The sequence below is a fragment of the Alnus glutinosa genome, chromosome 11 (assembly GCF_958979055.1).
Source record: "Alnus glutinosa chromosome 11, dhAlnGlut1.1, whole genome shotgun sequence".
Classification (NCBI taxonomy): domain Eukaryota; kingdom Viridiplantae; phylum Streptophyta; class Magnoliopsida; order Fagales; family Betulaceae; genus Alnus; species Alnus glutinosa.
Window position 1 is genome coordinate 23,683,596 of NC_084896.1, and position 20,310 is coordinate 23,703,905.

The following is a 20,310-nucleotide window of genomic DNA, read 5'->3' on the forward strand; positions in this document are numbered from 1 at the left end:
TTTATTTTATTTCGAATACGAGTTGAGCTCGATCTTATCACGAGCTGCTCAATTAACTTATTCATTTCTTATATAAAGTAAATATCATTATTGTTTTCCTTCCCGTAAATCCATACTAATAATTAATAAATTAAGCATTGTTAAAATTTAATTCTTTGAGTTAATTAAATAAATTAACTGAATTTTAAATAATATAATCTCGAGTTTATATGAACGTATAGAAATTCATTATGCACATACACAAATTATGTGTGTGCATAAACACACATATAACCATACATACTCACAAACACACTCATGTACACAAAAATCTATAAAACTAAACTCACAACAATAATTCAAGGTATATCTATCATGTTACTTAAGATTTCTTATTACAAAGCGAAAATAATAGGAAAAAAATTGAAAAATGAAAAGTTATATGAGTTTGAACAAATTTATTCGAGTTGAGTCGAGTTTATATGAGTATGTTTCATTTAATGTTCGAACATATATATTATTGTGTTTATGAACTATTCATTTATTATTTGAATCAAAATCGAATCAAATTTAACCAAATTGAGTTGAGCCAAGTTCACGAGCGGTTGAACTCATTTTACACTCCTCAAACGGTAAAGAAATAGACGGGTGAATAATAAACAATATTGCTAACATTACAAAAATACTTGTTCATGAATATATATACTCTGTTGCACATGCAATGCGTCCTGTACACGTCTTCCCCTCATTAGAGATGATTTATTTCTAATGCCAAAATGGTCTAGAGTCAATCCTGCAATCGCTTGGTAATGAATATACATTTCTACTATCAGTTCGCCAATTTTCGATCCCATGCAAGGAGTCAATTTTGAAGAAAAAAAATCAATCAGAAGGAAACAACTAAAAATAAAAAAGAGATTTATGTCTTAGGTGTGGTTTAATCAATGAAATACTGGTCAAAGGTGAAAAATAGGGAACGCCAACTCAATCATGGAGTTGGATTTCATGTTGTTGAATATATTTTTCGACGGCCAGACCAACAATGGGTTACCTGCAAAATAGAGAAAATGATTATCGAAAATCTGTTTGGATCCCCAGGGAACCGAGAACACTCTGATACTTAAGAGTATATTATTTGACAAAATAACATAATGAAAAAGTTAAGAGAGAAAAATCGTATCTGAGCGTCATTCTCTTATCTTTGACGAGAATACTCCTCTTAAGATGAGAGGCTCTTGGATATGGCCTCTGTATGCTTCTCCCATGGCAAGCTAAAGTTGTCTGATTAGTGGTGCGGATATTTGCCATGTAATGAGAGTTATTCTCAAAGTAGTGAGTTTGTGTAATTATATTTGAAGTAGTGGGGTGTTTGAGTGAAGTCACGATAATTATTTCCCCAACATATGTCAATCCACCAAGTTCTTGAGTCAAGTACAAGGCTGCACGATGATTTTATCTGATTTAAATTGGTACAGAGCTATCAAACTTCCATTTATCTAAAAGGAAGGATCCAACACTGATAAAATATGAATTCTATCACATGGCTGCCTTTTTCTTTTTCTTTTCTTCTTCTTTCTTTTTTTTTTTTTTTTTAATATATATATATATCACATGGGCCATGGCTGACTTAAGTTCCATATGTTATGAACAATGAAAATTTTCGTTGGTTGTCTGCCTTTCTGGTAGACATATGACATATTTATCACATTGACTCATCAGCCTAATATTGATTGATTAATCAATTAAACATTAACAAACACGCCAAGGATCATTAGCTGCTTTATGGAGTCAATGCCAATAGGTAAGGATCCAACGCCATTTTGACTTTAAAACCCTGTTTCCAATTTTTGTAAATTTAAAACTCGAGTTTACCAAGATTGTAAATCCAAGATTACTGTTCATTTTTCCCTCAATCAAATAATATATATATATATATATTCCCTTCTTATTAACATTTTGTTTTTTTAAAAAGGGAGTGGGGGGGGGGGGGGGGGGGGGGGGGTGTGGAATCATTCCGGGGTGGCAAAACTCTGCAATTTTAGGGTGTTCAGGTGGCAAAAGCTCATGGCTTTTAAATATTTTAATTAGATATATTGAAATAAGCCCTCATTCCTCCTGAAACTGCTTCATGGGTGCAACACCAAATAGGCAAATACAGAATCTGAGCAGGCAGATGTGATTATAAGGGAGGAGTGATATATTTGAATCAGACAGTGTCAAGAAAAAAGCTGATTCCAGATTAAGTTCTTAACTTGGTAAAAGTTTTAACGAGAAACTGAAATTACTGTGACCATTCTGAACAAAATAATGCTTTCTTAAATGCCAAACTTGGTACATCAAAGAAGAAAAACAAAAGAGATATCATTGAAAAATGGTGTTACACTTCAAAAAGTGAGAACTCTTAATTGTGTCTAGAAGTTAACAATTACTGTATGAACAACTCCCCCCTCCCCTACAATCATTAATGCCTATATCTAAATGTAACCTAACCAACTTGATTCAAAACTACCCATAAAATCCAGAACTTATTCCCTGGAAGTGCTTGTAAAATTCCTTAAAAGGCGAAGACCAAAATCATATAAGACTATAATCAATTCAAAATACTGAATCTTCAAAAGAATATGGACATGAACTCATGTCCATGATCTCATCCACTGCTGAATTTCTAATCCATGTGCTAAGATAAGAAGGCTTTGTTCATTCTTCAGAATCACGCAAACAAACCTTCTCAAGCTGTATTGCCCAATCTGGTCCAAGTATTTGGGGATGCAATTCCATAGCGACACGAAAATCGAACATGGAAATGTTAGTAGATCTTGCTTCTCTTTGCGCGTATCTACAAGGTAACATCCCACCGATACCAGGTTGGAATTGATAGTTTAGTTGTTTAAAGTGATTATTTCCACACCTTGACCCAGCTAAACCCATACAGGGCTCAATCAATCTCTTCAAATACACATCCAATGCGTTATTCAACAGGTTAACACAGTCCACTGAGACACCCATGCCCTCCTCCAACTTCCTCTCCAGACGACTTCTTAATGATCTTGTATCAGGTAGCTCACCACTGTTCTGACAGGTCTCTGGATGATAATTACTAGATACAGATACATTAGAAAGAGATTTACGAGCTCCAGCCAAATTCATGCATATACCAAGTGGAGCTGTTACAGGGCTTCTACTTTGAACACCTGGGCTTCCTGCCATTTGCTCAACCTCTTCGCCATCTTCAACAGATGCAACTTCAACCGGAGGTCTGCTATCAAGAGAAACCAACTCTGTTGCACTTTGCTGCTCTTCTTCCTTAGAAACCAAATCATCACACACAACACTTTCAGGTTTCCCGTGTGGCCCCAGAGGACTTGGGCGGTCCCTAAACTTGCGATCCCTACTACCCGGAGACCTGACCTTGCGAGGGGAAGGAGGAAAGGCATCCCCATAAAGTGATTGGAGATTATTTCCCTGAAACCCATTTGAAACTTTAACATTAAGGGTACTTCCCACCTTCCTATTACTTTTCAATGGTGGAACTTTGGCTAGGCAAGCATTCTTGAGAATCGCTTTTATAAGCTGGTTGTGAAGAGGGATATTTTCTCTCCCAATAGTCCGCATGCAGAACTTATCAAATTGACATTTGGTAATCTTGAAACTGAAAAACCTTCTAAGATGATCGAAGTATTTGTTAGCCCTCTCCTGCCCAATCTTTCTGAAAATCAGAGCTTTAAGCTCTAAAGTGTTGATTCGAGAATGGTTTTGATTGGGCAACATTTTCACCACCAAAATTCCTCACAGCCCTAAAACAAAAATTCTCATCAAAATCCCGGAATACTCCAGCAAAATCCGGATGATAAATAACACACAATCTTCAATTTGAAACCCAAAACCCTAACTCCCCAACGATGTTTCCATCTGAATATTCACCAAAAACGAATAAGAAAACGATCAAAACACATATATTAAATTTCTAAAACAAACAAATTGGGACGTCCTACAGATCAAAAATTCACAAACTAAATATTGGTTACAACGAGAAATTACCCAAACAATCAAATTATTAAGCAACTCAATTATCTGGAAAACAAAGTAACAGACACAAAAGCGAAAAAAAAATTGATATATTTTAGCAGAAATTTTCAGAACCAAAAGAAACCCATTTGAGAGCTCAATGAGAATCGAAAACCCAACAAGCGAATTGAGCATTGAAACGAGGTAGAGTGAGATCACGCACCTAAATTGGGACGTTGCCGAGGTTGAATTGGGTATGGAATTTGATTTGTCCTTTTCTCTTTCGCTCCAATAATCAATAGTTTCTTTTCTGGTGATCGATGTTTTGCCTGTAAAATTCTTCTGATGCTGCGTAATGTAAACAGGGAGAGACCAAACAGGGATTAAGATTCAAGGGTTAATGGACTTTTCCAAGTACTCTTCGTGTAAAAAAACACACGTCTCTTGAGCTTGATATTTGTGGACTCTGTAAGGGCCCGTTTGTTTGGGACAGTTTTTTTCCGACATGAGTTGAGGAATTTATTTTAACACATTATTAAACAAGTAATCTTAAAAGAAAGCCTCAAATTTTTTTCCTTTTTTTTTTTTTTTTTTTTTTTTTTTTTTTTTTTTAATTGATGTGATATTTTTAAAAGTCACATCAATTTTAAACAGATTTAAAATTTACCTGTATTCAAAATTTAAGTGATAATTAAAAATGTATGTGAAAATAAAATTTGCTAGAGCACCCTCTTTTTTTTTTTTCTTTTTTTTTTTTTTTTTTTTTTTCATGCTTGAATTTACTTGAAATAATTAGCTTTTTGCTGTTTTTATTTTGTCCTGTGTACCTGTTCAGGAAGTTTTTCTAAAAAGGTCAAATTTCCTACAAAACGGTTTGTAGGAAATTCTATACAACCTACATATATGATTGACATGTGTTCCTTAGCATATGAGAATTATATATTGTTTTAATAACTTGTGCTTCTCACATGTTTATATCCTACTCCCTTAGATAAACATCATGGTTCAGTCCCTGAATTCATGTCAGTTTAATAGATTAAATTGAAAGAAATTCTTCTAATCCAATTTGAAGAAAAACTTTGTCCTATTGTCTACAACTTATTTTAACTTTGTTTGGTTTTCTTGTTCTTTATTTATTTTTTAAGGGACTGCATAATTTTTTTGTTAACTAAACAAAAATCTGTTATGAAATTCCATTATAAATTTTAAATTTTTAAACTAATATTGTAAATCTATTGTGCATTGTCACTTCAATGAGTTTTGAATTATTATTATTATTGTGAGGAAAAATTTCACTTATAATCTATGATCTTTCATTACTTTTAAAATAAAGTATCCAAACTTTAAAACGTGTCAATTTAGGATATCCATATTTTAATTTTTTTTTTTTTTTTTTTCAATTTCAACCATTAGTTAGAAATTTCCGTTAAATCCTATCAAAATTTTCAAAATACCCCTATGTATTATTTTAAAAACAAAAAAATTCAAAAAATTCAAAAACTCAAGCATGAGTATTTTTACAAATTCTGTTAAATTCTACCAACACTAAAATCTTTGCAACTTTTTTCTTAAAAAAAAAAAAAGTATTTTGAGAATTTTGACATGATTTAACAAAAAATTCTAATAGAGGGTTGATATTGAAAAAAATTGAAAGATGAATACCTTAAATTAACACGTTTTAAAGTTTGGATGCCTTACTTTAAAAGTGATGAAAGATTAGGAGTTATTAGTGAAGCTCTTCATTATTATTATTATTATTGTTGTTATTGTTATTATTGTCATGTTTTTTGAATAGGGTTGCTAAGGAGCCAAGTCCAGCAGAATTTGGATCTGTTTGAGCTTGATTTGAGCGACTTTATAAAAGTTTAAGCACAAGCCAAGCTACGATGCAGCTTAAAAATTCATGTTTGAAATTCAGGTTGTTTCGCTTTACAAATGATTTATCTTTCAATATCCAAAGGGAAATATATCAAAGTATTAATAGGGGAACAAAAGTTTTCATGTTATAACTCAACTGGAGACGATAAACGTGAACAATGGGCCTCCAACCAGAATGCAGATGAGTGGAAATTTCATAATAAAAATCATTAAGAAATCTCAGTGGTCAAATAATAACATGAGCTCTTAAATATGGAAGATATCAATAAGCAATTGAAGAATTAATCTAGTGTTGTCAATGTGAATGGTCAAATCCCATCTCCAATAATAATTATAAGAATGAATAGTTAATAAAATATGGCAGCCTGGATACCTATCCCTATAGTAAAGAAGTATACCAAGGTGGTCTCCCCTTACTCCGACTTCAAGTCTTCTTCCAACAACATTTCAGAGGATTCTTGTCTTGTAGATGACGAGCTCGAAAGAAGACCAATAGCCTCATCCTGAACTTCTTGATGCAGCTGTGACACACCTGAATGGCCTTCCACAGGTGTGTTATTGGGAGACAAAGGAGGTTGTTCTGCATCAAATCGTGCCCATTTCCTATCCTTGGCATGAACTAAAGTAGGATACAGTAAAAACCCAGTGACTATTACTGCACCACTAACTATGAATGTCTTCACAGAAGCCAAGCACATAACAAGAACAAGCATCAATGAAGGAGGCAAGCAAAGCATCATCACCCCAAATGTTTGCAATGGAACTCTATAAGGTCTATGAAGATCTGGCATCTTTATTCTCAATTTTATAAAAGCAGCAAACTCAAGAAGCATTCCTATAGCATATAAGAAATTAAGAAATTCCAAGATTTCCTGAAAACTCATCCATGACAAGAAGATAACTCCAGTGGCAGAGCACAAAATGCTAATGGTTGGTGTCCCATACCTCGATCTACAAGGAAAATTTGGAGAATGATTGTCACATAATAGCTCACCACAGTGTTTTCTTTCTTTCTTTCTTTTTCATCCAAACTTTAGTCAAAATTCATGTAACAGCCAATTATTTTGGAGATTGGAAGCAAAAATATTGAAAAATACTTCAAATAAGATTGAATTGTGCTTAAAAGAAGCATGAAACATATGGTTGTTGGGTAGACCAGGGGAAGAATAAGTCCATTTTGAATACTGACATAGTATTTTGTTAAAAAGGCCAGGAGATAAGCACCATACCGACCATACTGTTAATTTCTTCTTCAGAAGTAAATTTAGAAAGCAATGAGAGGTTATTTTCTATAAAATCTAAAGAAACCTGTGTTTGCTTTGATGCTACCTTACCAAACAATGGTTTAGGCTCTTGTATATATAGAGAATAGAAAGAAATTACATTTGAGTAGGAGAGTACAAATGTGATGAGAATGAAAGACTATAATCTGATCTAAGTGTTTGAATGCTAAACAATAACTAATTCTGATTATTTGAATGCTAAACAATAAACCTTATCACTTAGATCCTCTACACTAGCTCTTATCTTTATCTTGAGTGTGCATAGACGTAGGCCTTTTATCTTGCGGACATATATCTAGCTGAGGGCTAGATATGTCTTTAACATTTCCAAATGAATAATGCTATTTAGTAGATTGCTATACGACTGCCCTATAACTGGGATGACATGGAAATAAAAATCAGCTTTTGAATCAACAATGGCATCTAGAAAAGAAAAATCAATTGCTAATTTTCACTATCACGTCATCCTAATTGTATAACAGTCGTATAACCGTCTAATAAATAGCATTTCTCTTTCAAAAAAGTTGCTTCCAAAATCTTAAACTTCAAATAAAACGGGAAGTAGAAAAGTGTCTCAAAGAAAGCACCTAGTAAGGAAGCAAACAAGGCAAAGTGACTGACCTTGAAGCAAATATAGCTGGAAGCAATCCCATCTCACTCATCCCAAGAAGTTGAAAGGCATCAGCACTCATTTCTGCTTCAAACAGCCCCATGTTAGACATTGCAGCAGCTGCTTGAATCCACCACTTGAGCCAATAGCCACCTATCAACATCCCAACTTCTGCAAAATAGCCATCACTCCACTCACTAGGTGCAGACTTTGTAGCACCTGTTCCTGCAAGTAGTGGAATCAAATATGATGAAACCACCAAAACCACAGCCCCAAAAAGCGCCTTTGGAAATGTCTTGCTCGGATTTTCAACCTCACCAGCAAGAGTACTTGCCTTATCCCAATAATTCAAATTCCAAAACATGCTATTGAAGTACCCCCTCCAATCCACCTTCTTAAAATCTACAACTAGCCACTGCTTAGGCCTTATTCGGGGAATTGAAAGGATAGCCATCACCAGAAATGGGAAAAGTGAGAAAGCTGCAAGGGTAACTGCGGAAAACCCAACAATATGCAGGCCACGATAATTCAAATAAGTCAATGAAACTGTAATTCCTAATAGAGATGGTATTCGTGCAGCCAAATTGTTAAAGATTGGAAACGAATGCTTCAAGTAATCGAGGAACAAGACAGGGTAAAGGGCATTGTCCATAACCCCACTAAACCATTTCCAGAACCCTTCCTGAAATCCCCAGAAAGGGCCAAAAGCTGTTGATATCCAAATAACATATCCACCATTTTCAGGGAAGCTTGTGGCAAGCTCCGCTGTCACTAAAGCTTCAGGAATGCTCCAAACTAAAGGGAAAATCAAGAAACCAAGCAAAGACAAAAGAGGGCCTCCTCCAGCCCTGACTGAATCCTCCACTCCAAAAGGACCCCCAGAAACCTCATAGAAAATTAGAGCTATAAGAGGCAGTAATGTTAGTTTTGGATTTGTTTTCACAGTAGTGCTCTTTTCATCACTTACCATTCCCTCTTCACCCATCCACAGACAAAGAGGGAGATGGAGAGATCGAAACTTTGAACTACAACTAGTTTATAGGATTTAGTCAGCTAGGATATGCTTAAATATCAGATCTTTTCTGGGTTATGAAGCAAAAACCCATCAACCAAACTAATCTAATATGAAGCGGTAGATTGAATCTAGTTTTTCAGAAACTACCTGTTTTGAGGGATTACACAAGTGGGTATAGCCTGAAATTCGTAGAGAGAGATTTGATATCTCTCTCTTATCCTACTCCTTCAGGATGTGGAATACTGGGACAAAAGCATTTGATTCTGCACAGAAATGGGAGATCCATTGTTATCACATTGAGAAGAAAAATCAATCCTTGACTTTGATGGGTTTTACGTTATTAAACGCGCGGTCAGAAGCACGTGGCAATAGGTGGAGCCTCCGAAGGAATAACTGAATAAGCGACAAGCAATTTTCATGGGTTGCGTGATAGATTCGCACGTTGAATTATGAGCCAATTTGGAAAGAGAATTGCCGGTTAGTACCTAAAAAGTGGTAAGCCACGCGATCGTGATGACGTTCTTCTAGAGACCTTTTCTACTCTTTTCTGTTTCATCTCGTCTAAAGAAACAAAATTTTTTTAAAAAAAAAAAAAAAAAAAAATCTTTCTAAGTGATTTAATTTCAAAATGAAAACTTCTCACCTGTTCATTATCTTTGATTAATGAAATTTTCAAATTTTTCATTCAAAAATTTATGTTAAAATAATTAAAATATAACACATGGACATATAAATAATATAGAAAAATGTTATATTTCCCATAGTGATTAGGAACGAACCAACCAGGGTTAGGCTGTCCCGCCACTGCCATGGCTGGAGAGACTTAGCCACCTTGGTTGAGAAATAATACAGCTATCAGGGGTGGTTTAATTACTTTCAGATTGACCGTAAGGGTGGCTGAAACTATTTTTAGGCCAAAAAAGAATTGCTGCACCACCTCAAGGCCCTTGAGATGGTTTTGGCCACCCCAAGGGTCTTGGAATGGTTCTGCCACTTCGGCAAAAATAAGATGCCCAGTCATTAAGATTTTTTATTATTGTTTATTTTTAATTATTTTAATTAATTTTTTATTTTATTTTTAAATTTATTTATTTTTAATATAATGTAAGACATGTGACAAAAGTATAATAGAAATATTTAGATAAAAGTTATATTTTTGGCACGTAGTTTAATAGGTTACTTTAATTACCTTCAAAATGCAGAGAACAATTTTAAAATAAGATTTTTTTTTTTTTTTTGGTTATATTTTTTCCTAAAATATGTCATAAACATATATTTTGAGACGTTTAGAGTAACAAATGTCTATTTGCCGCTCTCTCGTTCAGTCTCAAGAATGTCTGAAAATCCATTGCAGGCTCTCTGCCAAACCTTTGAGAAAGTCTCAAGCTCCATTCAAACCCATCTCTCCAATCTCTTAGGCCAACCTCACCACCCATCACCCACAAGAAAAAAGCCTCCATTGTCTCTCTCTTCCCCATCCAAAGTAAACCCATCAAGCAATGACTCTGCTGCCCCTCTCCAACCCAATGACATTCTCAACAAGGTACCCATTTTTCTTCTCGTCCTCTAGGCCAATTCATTCACTTCGTATCTGTATTTGTATTCCATATATCTGTGTGTTTCTTTTTTAATTGTTTGTTTTAAATGTCATTGAGTTGAAGCTTAGTAACTGTTTGACAAAAGTCCGAAGTGAATAGTGCACTCTGATTTTTCTATGTTATTGCATGAGGGTCTTTATCTTCTAATTGCAAAAGAACTTTCACTTTGGTATTGCTGTGTTCTATCTTTTGCTTATTTGGCGTATCTTAAAATTGTGAAGATTGGGTATTGTTTTATGTGTTGTAAGCGCGGTTTCTTGGTCTTCATTGGGTTCTCTAAGCCAATGATATCTGTTATTTTAGAAATTTTCAGCTGCGGACGCAGTTAATGGTGAATACTGGTCAGAATAGTGTCCTTGTTTGAGCCATATAAGTGGTTTATGTGTCCATTTCGTGCCAGTCTGGTGCCAAGTGTTGAACTGGCCCATTTAAGTTGCACCGAAGGATTTTTTTGGGCCCTTGTTTTTCTCATCAACCTAACACAGCCTATTTAAATGGGTGACAAAAGAGGGGTTTGCATTTAGGGTTTTAACTGAAGTCACCATGTGTATAGAAGGTGATCCAGTGAGGTCCACCAGCATGTGAGTTTCTTTCCTTTCCTAAATTTTTTAAAAAGAAATGTGGTTACTTATTCATAAGTTGTGTTTCCACTACGTAGTTTGGATTAATTACCAACTAATTGAATCATAATCTACATAGCAATTTAGGTGAAAAATTGCATTATGACTCACAATTATTCCCTTCTCTTCAGGGAAAATCTGCTTCACCTGTAACCAAAGAAGAGCTTGGAAGGGCATCTTGGACTTTTCTTCACACCCTTGCTGCTCAGGTTTTCTCATTTCCATTGCTTTGATGGTTTTATATCCCCTTCTCCCACCCCCGGTTGGTTATACACTTATACTTCTTGAATTCACAACTCTAATACATGTTTTTCATTTTTCATTACTTTTCATTTTTTTTTTTAAATGTTGGTTAGAATGACCTGTTGGAAGAAAAGTTAATCTTCTTTTGGATGAGAGAAGCAACAATCTATGTCAATTTATTGTCTCGTTTTCTTATTTTGTTATATGCAACAATGTAAAAGACCTTTTTGATCTTCTCAGTATCCAGATAATCCAACAAGGCAACAGAAGAAGGATGTAAAAGAATTGGTATGTTAGTCTATCTCTCTGTGTGTGGTCTCTTCTCATATTTCCATCCATTCGTCACATTTGACTATTTATTTTGATATTGAAAGTCACCTATTATTTCTCTTCAAACCTGTTATCACTGTTCACTTTTAATTTTCAACTTCATGGTTAATGATGGGAAGATAAGTTGGAAGTAGCTTTTACTGAAATAAGAAATCAAGAGTGATGCTAGGTAATGATGTTGATGAGAATTTAATGGACTTTCTTGGAGGATTTCAGGCAAAGCAATATTCATAAGAAATAATTATTTTAATGATAAAGGTATAGGGACATTATATGTGAAACTAAACAGTTACTCAAGTCATTGGTGTGGTTTAAGTAGGATCGGTTGGCTTAAACGGAATGTCATAGAAGTCATGAAAAAGACTGATCCAATTTTTTTGATTCACTAAATTAATCAAATATACCAAATATGATTATTGCTGTGCTGAAATTGATGATAACTGTTCATTTTGTAGATCTGGCTGGTCTAAGAAATGCATCATCATTGGTTATGATGGTGGTATTAGTTCTGGTAGTGAGAAGATAATGATTGATATGATACTAGGACGGAGTGTCTCGAAAGAATTATTTCTCATCTATGAAGCTCAATTTTGTTGTCTATTAATTAATGTGCACCAAAAGGCAGGGCCACAGAATGAGCAGCTTTAAGAGTAGAACAGGCTATCATTGGGTTAACCTAACCCAGTATCAGCCTTGGGCCACTGACCCTAATGCTTATCTCCAATTTCTTAAGCTTCATTTGTTTTGAAAGTGATATCACATTCTCTTATGAAAATTGATACACTAAGATTCTCATTCCTTGACAGCATAAAGTTCAGCGCAGTGTGGATGTTTTGGGTTGTTTCATCTATGTGCTGTATTCGTAAGATCATTATGCTTAATTGGAAAAAAAAAACTAGATTATCCAGTACTGGTACATTTTATCTCCAGTAGAAACCTAGATGCCTACAGAGAATGAAGCAACACCAAAATTTGGACCTCAATCCAGGATATTGTAGATTTGGCATGGGCTTGAGTGGCTGTATTAATGTGCTTAACTGACTACAAACCCACTTCGAAAGATTGTTTTATCTTTCATTTTGTGAGAAAGAAAAAATGTTTTTCATACACTAACTCTAAAAAGTTCATTATGTCACTCTTTCTGAATTGAAAATACGATCAAAATCTTTTTAGCTCAGAAAGTTATATCCCTATTTTTTTTGGAAATAAATGGTTATACTTGAAACCTGTACACACATGGAGTGAGAACAACTGTATGTTACCATCGTAGCTGTTGCCCTTTTTAGCTATTGTAAGCAACTAACATGATTGCATTCATCTTGCAGATGGCAATATTTTCTCGAATGTACCCTTGCAAGGAGTGTGCAGATCACTTCAAAGAAGTTCTGAGGTATATTATTCTCTTCTTCAGACCCTGCACCTGTGAATAATTTTGGATTACAAATCTCAAGTGTTTTTATTTTTTATTTTTTATTATTGTATTATTTTTAGTTAAGTTCATGACCAATATACCTGATTCATATTCAATTATTATCACGTTCATAGTCATCAATTCATCTTTCCTACCTTGCCAATCCTTTCTGGTGCTGAGACTGCATATCATCAAACTGCTATTGCTTGTCAATAGGAGCTGCTGTCTTTCTATTGGCAGCTATTATATTATTTGGTCTACCGCCATACTTAAGCTTATGCATCTGCTGTAGACTAGCTGAAATAAGTTTAATGAGGTGCTTTGGGTGACCCTAAAAGGGATGTTGCTCCTTTATGTTCCCGTAGTGTATTAGGACACAAATGGAGTTGTAATATTGCAAACAAGAATGTAGTTATATCTAGGGTGATAGTCAAGAGACACATCCTTGCACCTGTCATTTGTCCAAATCTTGAAGTAATCCTCTGTTTATGGGAGTGCATGTTTATAGATATATAAATGCTATGCAAAAGATAAATGATATAATTCAATTACAATGTCATTCATGCTTGCTATGCTTCTTGGGCCAAATCACTCTCCTTCGGAGTGATCTCTTTGACTACACCCTTGTTGGCTTTGTTATCCATTTCCAGCCTCATGTAGGAAAAGTGACCTAGGTATTTTGGGAAAGATCAAACAATGGGAATCAAGGTCAATCACGTGGAAATCATCACATTCTCTCCTTGGTTGTGGTGGGAGCAAGATTTGATTTGGTTAGGTGAGAATAATTTGAATGTTATATCCTTTGTTTAGCCATTCTACATCCTCTTGATCCTCATGCTTATTTTGAATTATTAATAAAATTTTCAGAATTTCTCTCTTCACCTTGTGGATTCAAGATTCTTCCTTGTAGATTCTAGGGCCCCTGGTGGATTCTAGGGTAATCACTGGTTGTAGAAGTTGACCATCCCTTTCCACTGCTTCAGTCCTGCGTCACAGCCTATGTGGAAGTTGTCCATTTTATGGAGAAAAAACAAGGAAAATAGAGAGGGAGAGAGAGATGATAGGCATGTCTCCTATTTCCTATTTTGGATCAAAGATTTTTGGACCACTTTGAGATCAGTTGGAATTTAATTTAGTCTGCACGCTGCTTAAAATTGAAATAATTTTTTTTGATACTACGTAAATGAGCCATTCCATAGTTATAATATTACATTTATATTTTATGAAGAGAGGTAATCTCAAATTTGCTTATCATCTTTTATTTTGCTTCCCACTTTGCGCATAGCTCCACTGTGTTAATGGGTTTTGTGCCTTTTAATTCTATACACAGACTCACACATCATCCTTCATATGTGATTGCTATGTTTACATAATTCCTAACACAAACTCATGGAGGAAAGGCATCATAATGAGATCCTAATTTTAAAACAACAAAAAAAGGGGGGGGGAGGATGTAGCGAAATTGGTAGACACTATGGACTTAATTGGATTGAGCCTTGGTATTGAAACCTACCCAGTGATAACTTTCAAATTCAGCAGAACCCTGGAATTAAAAATGTGTAATTCTAAGCCAAATGTTGTTTTCCGAAAAATCCCTCTATGATGGGGATGCTACGTTTATATCCTTCCTAACTTGTGGATGCATCTTTGGTACATGTTTGACAGAGCAAATCCTGTACAGGCTGGATCTCATGCTGAGTTCTCCCAATGGCTATGTCATGTGCATAATGTTGTTAACAGAAGGTAACTATATTGATAGTTTGGAAGTGGAAATCTAGGGAGGGCCAGTTAGTTTGTTCTTAGAATTTGGATGCCCTATTTAAATGTTCTATTGAATATAATGGATGTATTTATTATCTTGAATGAGTTAAATCTTAAAGAGTTAGAAGTCTCATAATAGATGCAATAGAATCAATAGGAGTTTATAAAAGGGACAATTGTTTCGGAGGTTTTATTTATTTATGGTTATTGCCGTGATATATGTACACACAAACACACACATAAATACTCTACAAAAATACAAATGATACCATTTCTTATTCCATGGACAACTGGAATTCAACAGATGGTGATATGTTTTTAGATGACCCATATTAGTGTCTGAAGGATAACTAGGGAACTTGCTGGCTGTTTGACCAGTTCACCTGTCCTGGTCATTTCTTAGATACTATTTGACCTTAAAAGCCTAAGCTTGGAAACCTGAATTTAACTACCTTGGCTATCTTCTTGATCTTGTTAATGTTAATATAAGGGTGTTACTGCAGCCTTGGCAAACTTATATTCCCATGCGAGCGAGTTGATGCAAGGTGGGGCAAGCTGGAGTGTGAGCAGCGTGCATGTGATCTTCTTGGAAATATGACAGAATTTGGGGATGAAACACGTTAAGAAAGTGAAGGTATCAAATGCACTAAAATATAACTATATTTTTAAATATAATTTTCAATTTTTTTGATTTTTTTTTATTATTATTAATGATACTATCTACATGTTCAATATATTTGTAATTATAGGATATCGTGTTGATGAGAGATATAGCTCTCAACTCTAAGAGATAACTCAATCAATTAGGGACCACGGCTTATAAAGCGGAGGTCACTAACTCGAATTTTCTATTCTCCCATTCATTGGAATCAATTACTTTGATATATATAAAAAACAAATATAGCTCTCAGGGAAGTAAAATCCCTTTGATTTTCCGGGCCTTCATACTTTGATGCACCATTTGGTTGATGTAAATTATCCATTCTTTATAATATATTTTTTTTATTAGTAATTGACAATATTATTTAAAACAATAAAGACGGCACCTAAGTACATATAAAGTATGCAAAATGAAGCAACTAGTTAGAAGGATCATTTTTTAAATATATATATTTTTTATTTTTATTTTTGAACAATTATATATATTTTTTTTAAAATTAAATGAGTACTTCTTATACTAATTTATTATATCTATTTTACATCGGTGTGTTTTAAGTGGCTAATATGAGAAGACACTTAAATCACGTCATTTTTTTTTTTTTTTTTTAAGTAAATCACGTCATGTTAACGTATGTGAAATGAATATGATAAGTGTACATAGTAGCATTATTTAAATTAAACAAATGAAAGATAATCTAAAGTTAATGAACTTTGTTATACATACTAATATTGACTTCATGTTGAAAGGAACTTGAAGGGTGATTCCATGATGAAAGGAACTAAATTTTCTTCCCCATTATTATTATTATTATTTGAGTTAAATGAATATTTCCTTCTTTTTTTCGCAATTGCTTGACAATGAATATGCATAGTGGCACATAAATTAATGTAATGTAAATTTTGTTTATTAAAAGGAGCAAAGTATTTCCACTCTGGAATGCCATATTTAGTTCTTAGTGTCAATATGGTATGAGTGATGAGTGGTCGATTATACAAATGTGTTACAATATGAGCCGGTTTCAAATATTCCAAAGAAATAAAATTACGTTAACACACTTAGAATCATCAAATGGAATGATTGATTTGATAATGAGAACAAATTCATGGAGATAAAAGAAAGATAAAAATATAAATTCAAGGAATGATTTGATAAAAGAACAATACTTGGGGAGTAATTCAATAATTTTTCCTTCGAAAAATGAGTGAAAATAATTAGTAATTTTCCTTACAAGCAATTGTCTCCTGCAAACCCACGTGAAAGATTATCAAAGTCAAATTCCTTTTTAGTATCCCATTTGACCCAAATATATAAATGGAAAGTGCTAGTAGCTCTCCTTGCAGATCAAATGCTGAGCCTCAACAATTTCATTCTAAGGATGAGTCTCTCATTGTCATTCTGGCTCTCAATCATCCAAACTTCACAGTGGACTAGAAAACGGTTCCTATTATTTATGACATTTTCAACACCATCCCTGCTTCCTCCCGGAAGGTTAGAAAAGTTCTCAGAAGTTCAAATTTTTATATCCACAATGTGACAAAATGGGCCGTCTCCAAATTCTTTTTTTTAGTTGCATTCTCATCTCCTTCTATTCCTGCCTGCCTATCTGGCTTGATCATGGAAATGACCCCCTCCCCTACTTGTTTGCTCACATTTTACTTACAAAAGAAAAAGATACATTTATTTGAAAAAATAAAAATAAAAATCTATTTCTTTGTTAATTCCTTCACCGAGGTCTAAAATCTTTTATTTATTTATTTTTTGTAAATAATCTCAAATTCAATCCAAATACAGAAAGACGGGTCAAAAATAACATGGGCCAAATTCAGTGATAAAGCTAATGGGCCGCCATTGGTGTTTAAAACCCAGATAGCCCAGTTTATATATTCTTGTCTTCGCTAGGGTTTTGCTTGGAAGAGCTCTAGCTTTCTCTGTCAACATGGTACTACTCTCCAATCTCCATCTCTATTCTTTCTCGGCATTATTCTGGTTTTTTTTGGCTTTCTTCTTTTGTTGTCATTTTTTCTTGGTTTTTACAGAAGTGTGTTTTTCTGTTCTCTGTCGCTTAACCCACAGCCTAAGCAAATCCACGAGATCAAAGATTTCATCGTCACTGCAAGAAGGAAAGATGCGCGCTCTGTGAGGATCAAGAAGAGCAAAGGCGTTGTCAAGTTCAAGGTCCGTTGCTCCAAGTACCTCTACACGCTTTGCGTCTTCGACCAAGAGAAGGCTAACAAGTTGAAGCAGTCTCTCCCTCCTGGTCAGTATGAAAAAAATCTTTTTTTTATTTTTTATTTTTTGGCTGAGATCCACTGCCCATGCATGACCCATTGACCCATCTTTTCTAGTCTTTTCTCAACGCTTCAATTCGGGTTTGGTCCAATGGGATGAGTTCATTCTTGGTGACAAATCAGCTGATTTTTCCTCGCCTTCATGTTAATTTGCAGGTTTGAACGTGCAAGAGCTGTGAAAATTGTCAAATGATTCCTAGCAGAAAAGGCTAACAAGTAACAAGAGATTTTTGCTTTATTTTTATGCCTTTCACATTGATTCAAATACTTTCATCTGTAATGGATCTGGGCTTGCTGGTGTTCCCTTTAATCGCGTTTTTGGAACATTGCAGTTTCCTTTGACATATTTTGATGAATTTGTTTGTTAAATTTCTGAATGGTTGAACTGGATTCTTTGGCCAGTTGATTATTCTTTTTCGCTTCAATTTATTTTAAATTGAGATTAGTATCAGCAGCAGCAGAGAGGATCGATGTTATAGTGGGTTGTTGAGGATGTACATTGCAAGGCTCACACATGGAGGAAACGACAGTACTAGAGAGAACTCTTTTGTGCGTTGCTCAACGGTTGTTTTATGCTTCATTTGTTTTGATTTTGTGTGTCTCAGACGGATGGAAAGTTTTGTTGGGCATAAATTCCCTACATCACTCACCATCCACACCCCATCTCGTAGTTTTGTGATTGGTTGCAAGTCGTTGACAAATTGTACCTATTTGAACCTCAAACAAGAGAGGGCCTTGATGGGGGGCTCATTTGTCTGGACAGATGTTTGGGCAACATGAGGTGTAAGGCCTACTTGTTCGGGCATGTGAATCCCATTGAAACTCTTTTTAAATTGGCTGTTCGAATCGATCGTAATTCTTGCAATTAATTGATAAATGGCGTTGAAATATCTTGATAGAGAAGATCAATACAAGAATTGCAAGAATCGATAGAATTAGGCATCATTAGAGCAATATTGCACATAGCAGCCACCCACTTCGCCCTCTATTTTTTTTTTTATGCATTTTTTATCTTCGTATAGATGAAAAACCTCGGTTAATACTTATCAATGAGGGGACATTTTATACACACGTGGCATGTTGTTGATGCCTGTCACATAACAACAATTACGTCAAGAGGGGTCTAAGGTTTTCCTTAATTACGTTGATGCCAACATCCAAACTCCAAAGATGAAAATAATTCCAAAAAACAAAAAAAAAAATGACATGTAATTACAGTATTTGTGACAAAAAAGGGAAATGCTAAAGAGAAGACTCTCATCCCCCCATTGTCACCCCTTTTTCCTTAAAAAAATTGGTTTTTATTAAAAAGTTGTCTCTGATGTCACATCAGAGACAACTTTTTAATAAAAATCAATTTTTTTATTATAAAAGGGTGATAAGGGGAGGATGAAGGGAGGATGTGTAGAAGCTCTCGACAAAAAAAAATAGTGAACTTCTTACTTCCCCCTTCTGTGGGTTTTCCAATCCTCCCTCCGACGATTATCTATGCATCCATTGCATCATACAATTGCATATAATAATACAAAAATTACTCAGCCGAAGAAATTAAACCACTTGAACCAAATAAGAGAGGGAGAAATTAACCTACCCGCTATGTCTCCCTCGCAAAGGGGGAGACCCACCTTCCCCTTTCGGTAAAAGGGTGACAACTGCTACAAGGGGTGTACAGGTGGTGCGGTTATTAACCGTTAATAACCATTAACAATCGTTAATTGAAAAACTGATAAAATCCAAAATAACAATCACCGGATAACCAGGTACCTCAGTTGTAGTTACCGGTTTTAAGATTTTAAAAAACCGGTAACTAGTTTATATATATACAAATCATTATTTTTATTGTAGATGGGCCTCAAACTCAACCTTTAAATTCAAGGAATGAATCATCTTAAGTTTTTTAATATGAAGGTTTGGTATTTTTTTGAATTGTCGTCATATTTTAATTACAATACAATTATCATTATATTTTATAATATTTGTTTGTTTGATTTTCTTTGCAATCATTTTATTTAATCTATGGACTTAATTGTAAGCTCATTGAGATGAATGAATGGTGAATAGTAAATAAAATTATGCACGTCCAATAGTGTTTACTATTTAACATTGAATATTGAATGGTTCGAATTAGATATATATATATATATATATATATATATATATATATATATATATATATATATATATATATATATATATATATATTTTAATAATAAAAAAAAAACCTAAAAAAAAAAAAATCAACAATGTGTATGAAAATCGGTTATCAGGTTAATAATTTGTTTTTAATAATCGAATAACCGGTGATTGGTAATAACTGCAACTGACTGATTGCGGTTGCGGTTATTTAAATGGGAATAACCAGATACCCCGGTTGTGGTTGCAGTTACGAAGAAATAACCGTAACCGGTGTACACTCCTAGCTATTGCCCATGAAAGCTGGCTTTAAGTAGATTCTTTGTGTTTTTCTTTCTTTTGTTTCTTTAATGTTTTGGAAATACTTCTAATTGCGGATAAAAGAGGAATATATGATGCTTATATCATCTGTTAAGTTTTTTCAGTAGTTGGGGCATATTATAAAATGATGAACATAGGTCGAAATATTCAAATTACCGAATCTCCAAGATCTAA

At 34.4% G+C, this 20,310-nt stretch overlaps 4 protein-coding genes across 6 annotated transcripts; 2 read left to right on the forward strand and 2 right to left on the reverse strand.

Moving 5' to 3' along the window:
- Positions 1-2,324: 2,324 nt before the first annotated feature.
- On the reverse strand, positions 2,325-4,452 carry LOC133880891 (uncharacterized). 2 transcript variants are annotated; one of them, XM_062319847.1, is made up of 2 exons: positions 4,208-4,452; positions 2,325-3,773 (listed from the first exon to the last, which is right to left on the reverse strand). In XM_062319847.1, exon 2 carries the CDS (start codon positions 3,745-3,747, stop codon positions 2,677-2,679), a length of 1,071 nt encoding a protein of 356 aa, XP_062175831.1. In that variant the 5' UTR covers positions 3,748-3,773; positions 4,208-4,452; the 3' UTR covers positions 2,325-2,676. The 2 variants fall into 2 exon arrangements, with proteins under 2 accessions (XP_062175831.1, XP_062175830.1); XM_062319846.1 differs by having other exon boundaries at positions 2,325-3,888; positions 4,208-4,451.
- A 1,633-nt stretch (positions 4,453-6,085) lies between these two features.
- On the reverse strand, positions 6,086-9,166 carry LOC133882214 (probable polyamine transporter At3g19553). The gene is made up of 2 exons (XM_062321331.1): positions 7,767-9,166; positions 6,086-6,813 (listed from the first exon to the last, which is right to left on the reverse strand). Exons 1-2 carry the CDS (start codon positions 8,738-8,740, stop codon positions 6,276-6,278), a joined length of 1,512 nt encoding a protein of 503 aa, XP_062177315.1. The 5' UTR covers positions 8,741-9,166; the 3' UTR covers positions 6,086-6,275.
- Positions 9,167-9,990: 824 nt separating this feature from the next.
- On the forward strand, positions 9,991-15,678 carry LOC133881008 (FAD-linked sulfhydryl oxidase ERV1). Its single transcript, XM_062319977.1, has 7 exons — positions 9,991-10,313; positions 11,120-11,197; positions 11,472-11,519; positions 12,887-12,951; positions 14,638-14,715; positions 15,237-15,367; positions 15,483-15,678. The coding sequence occupies exons 1-6, from the start codon at positions 10,104-10,106 to the stop codon at positions 15,355-15,357; spliced, it is 600 nt and encodes a 199-aa protein (XP_062175961.1). The 5' UTR covers positions 9,991-10,103; the 3' UTR covers positions 15,358-15,367; positions 15,483-15,678.
- On the forward strand, positions 15,235-18,093 carry LOC133881009 (large ribosomal subunit protein eL38z/eL38y-like). Of its 2 annotated transcripts, none has more exons than XM_062319978.1 (3): positions 15,235-15,367; positions 17,468-17,651; positions 17,839-18,093. In XM_062319978.1, the coding sequence occupies exons 1-3, from the start codon at positions 15,344-15,346 to the stop codon at positions 17,859-17,861; spliced, it is 231 nt and encodes a 76-aa protein (XP_062175962.1). In that variant the 5' UTR covers positions 15,235-15,343; the 3' UTR covers positions 17,862-18,093. The 2 variants fall into 2 exon arrangements, with proteins under 2 accessions (XP_062175962.1, XP_062175963.1); XM_062319979.1 differs by lacking the exon at positions 15,235-15,367 and adding an exon at positions 17,196-17,333.
- The last annotated feature ends 2,217 nt before the right edge of the window (positions 18,094-20,310 follow it).

Bases quoted from the DNA above. Each gene is read 5' to 3' on its own strand.
- LOC133880891 (XM_062319847.1), bottom strand. From the start codon at position 3,747: ATGTTGCCCAATCAAAACCATTCTCGAATCAACACTTTAGAGCTTAAA.
- LOC133882214 (XM_062321331.1), bottom strand. From the start codon at position 8,740: ATGGGTGAAGAGGGAATGGTAAGTGATGAAAAGAGCACTACTGTGAAA. The intron at 6,814-7,766 runs GTCAGTCACTTT...TTTTCCTTGTAG, and splicing joins CCAGCTATATTTGCTTCAAG to ATCGAGGTATGGGACACCAA.
- LOC133881008 (XM_062319977.1), top strand. From the start codon at position 10,104: ATGTCTGAAAATCCATTGCAGGCTCTCTGCCAAACCTTTGAGAAAGTC. The intron at 10,314-11,119 runs GTACCCATTTTT...CCTTCTCTTCAG, and splicing joins CCAATGACATTCTCAACAAG to GGAAAATCTGCTTCACCTGT. The intron at 14,716-15,236 runs GTAACTATATTG...GTGTTACTGCAG, and splicing joins CATAATGTTGTTAACAGAAG to CCTTGGCAAACTTATATTCC.
- LOC133881009 (XM_062319978.1), top strand. From the start codon at position 15,344: ATGAAACACGTTAAGAAAGTGAAG. The intron at 15,368-17,467 runs GTATCAAATGCA...CTTAACCCACAG, and splicing joins AACACGTTAAGAAAGTGAAG to CCTAAGCAAATCCACGAGAT. The intron at 17,652-17,838 runs GTCAGTATGAAA...GTTAATTTGCAG, and splicing joins GAAGCAGTCTCTCCCTCCTG to GTTTGAACGTGCAAGAGCTG.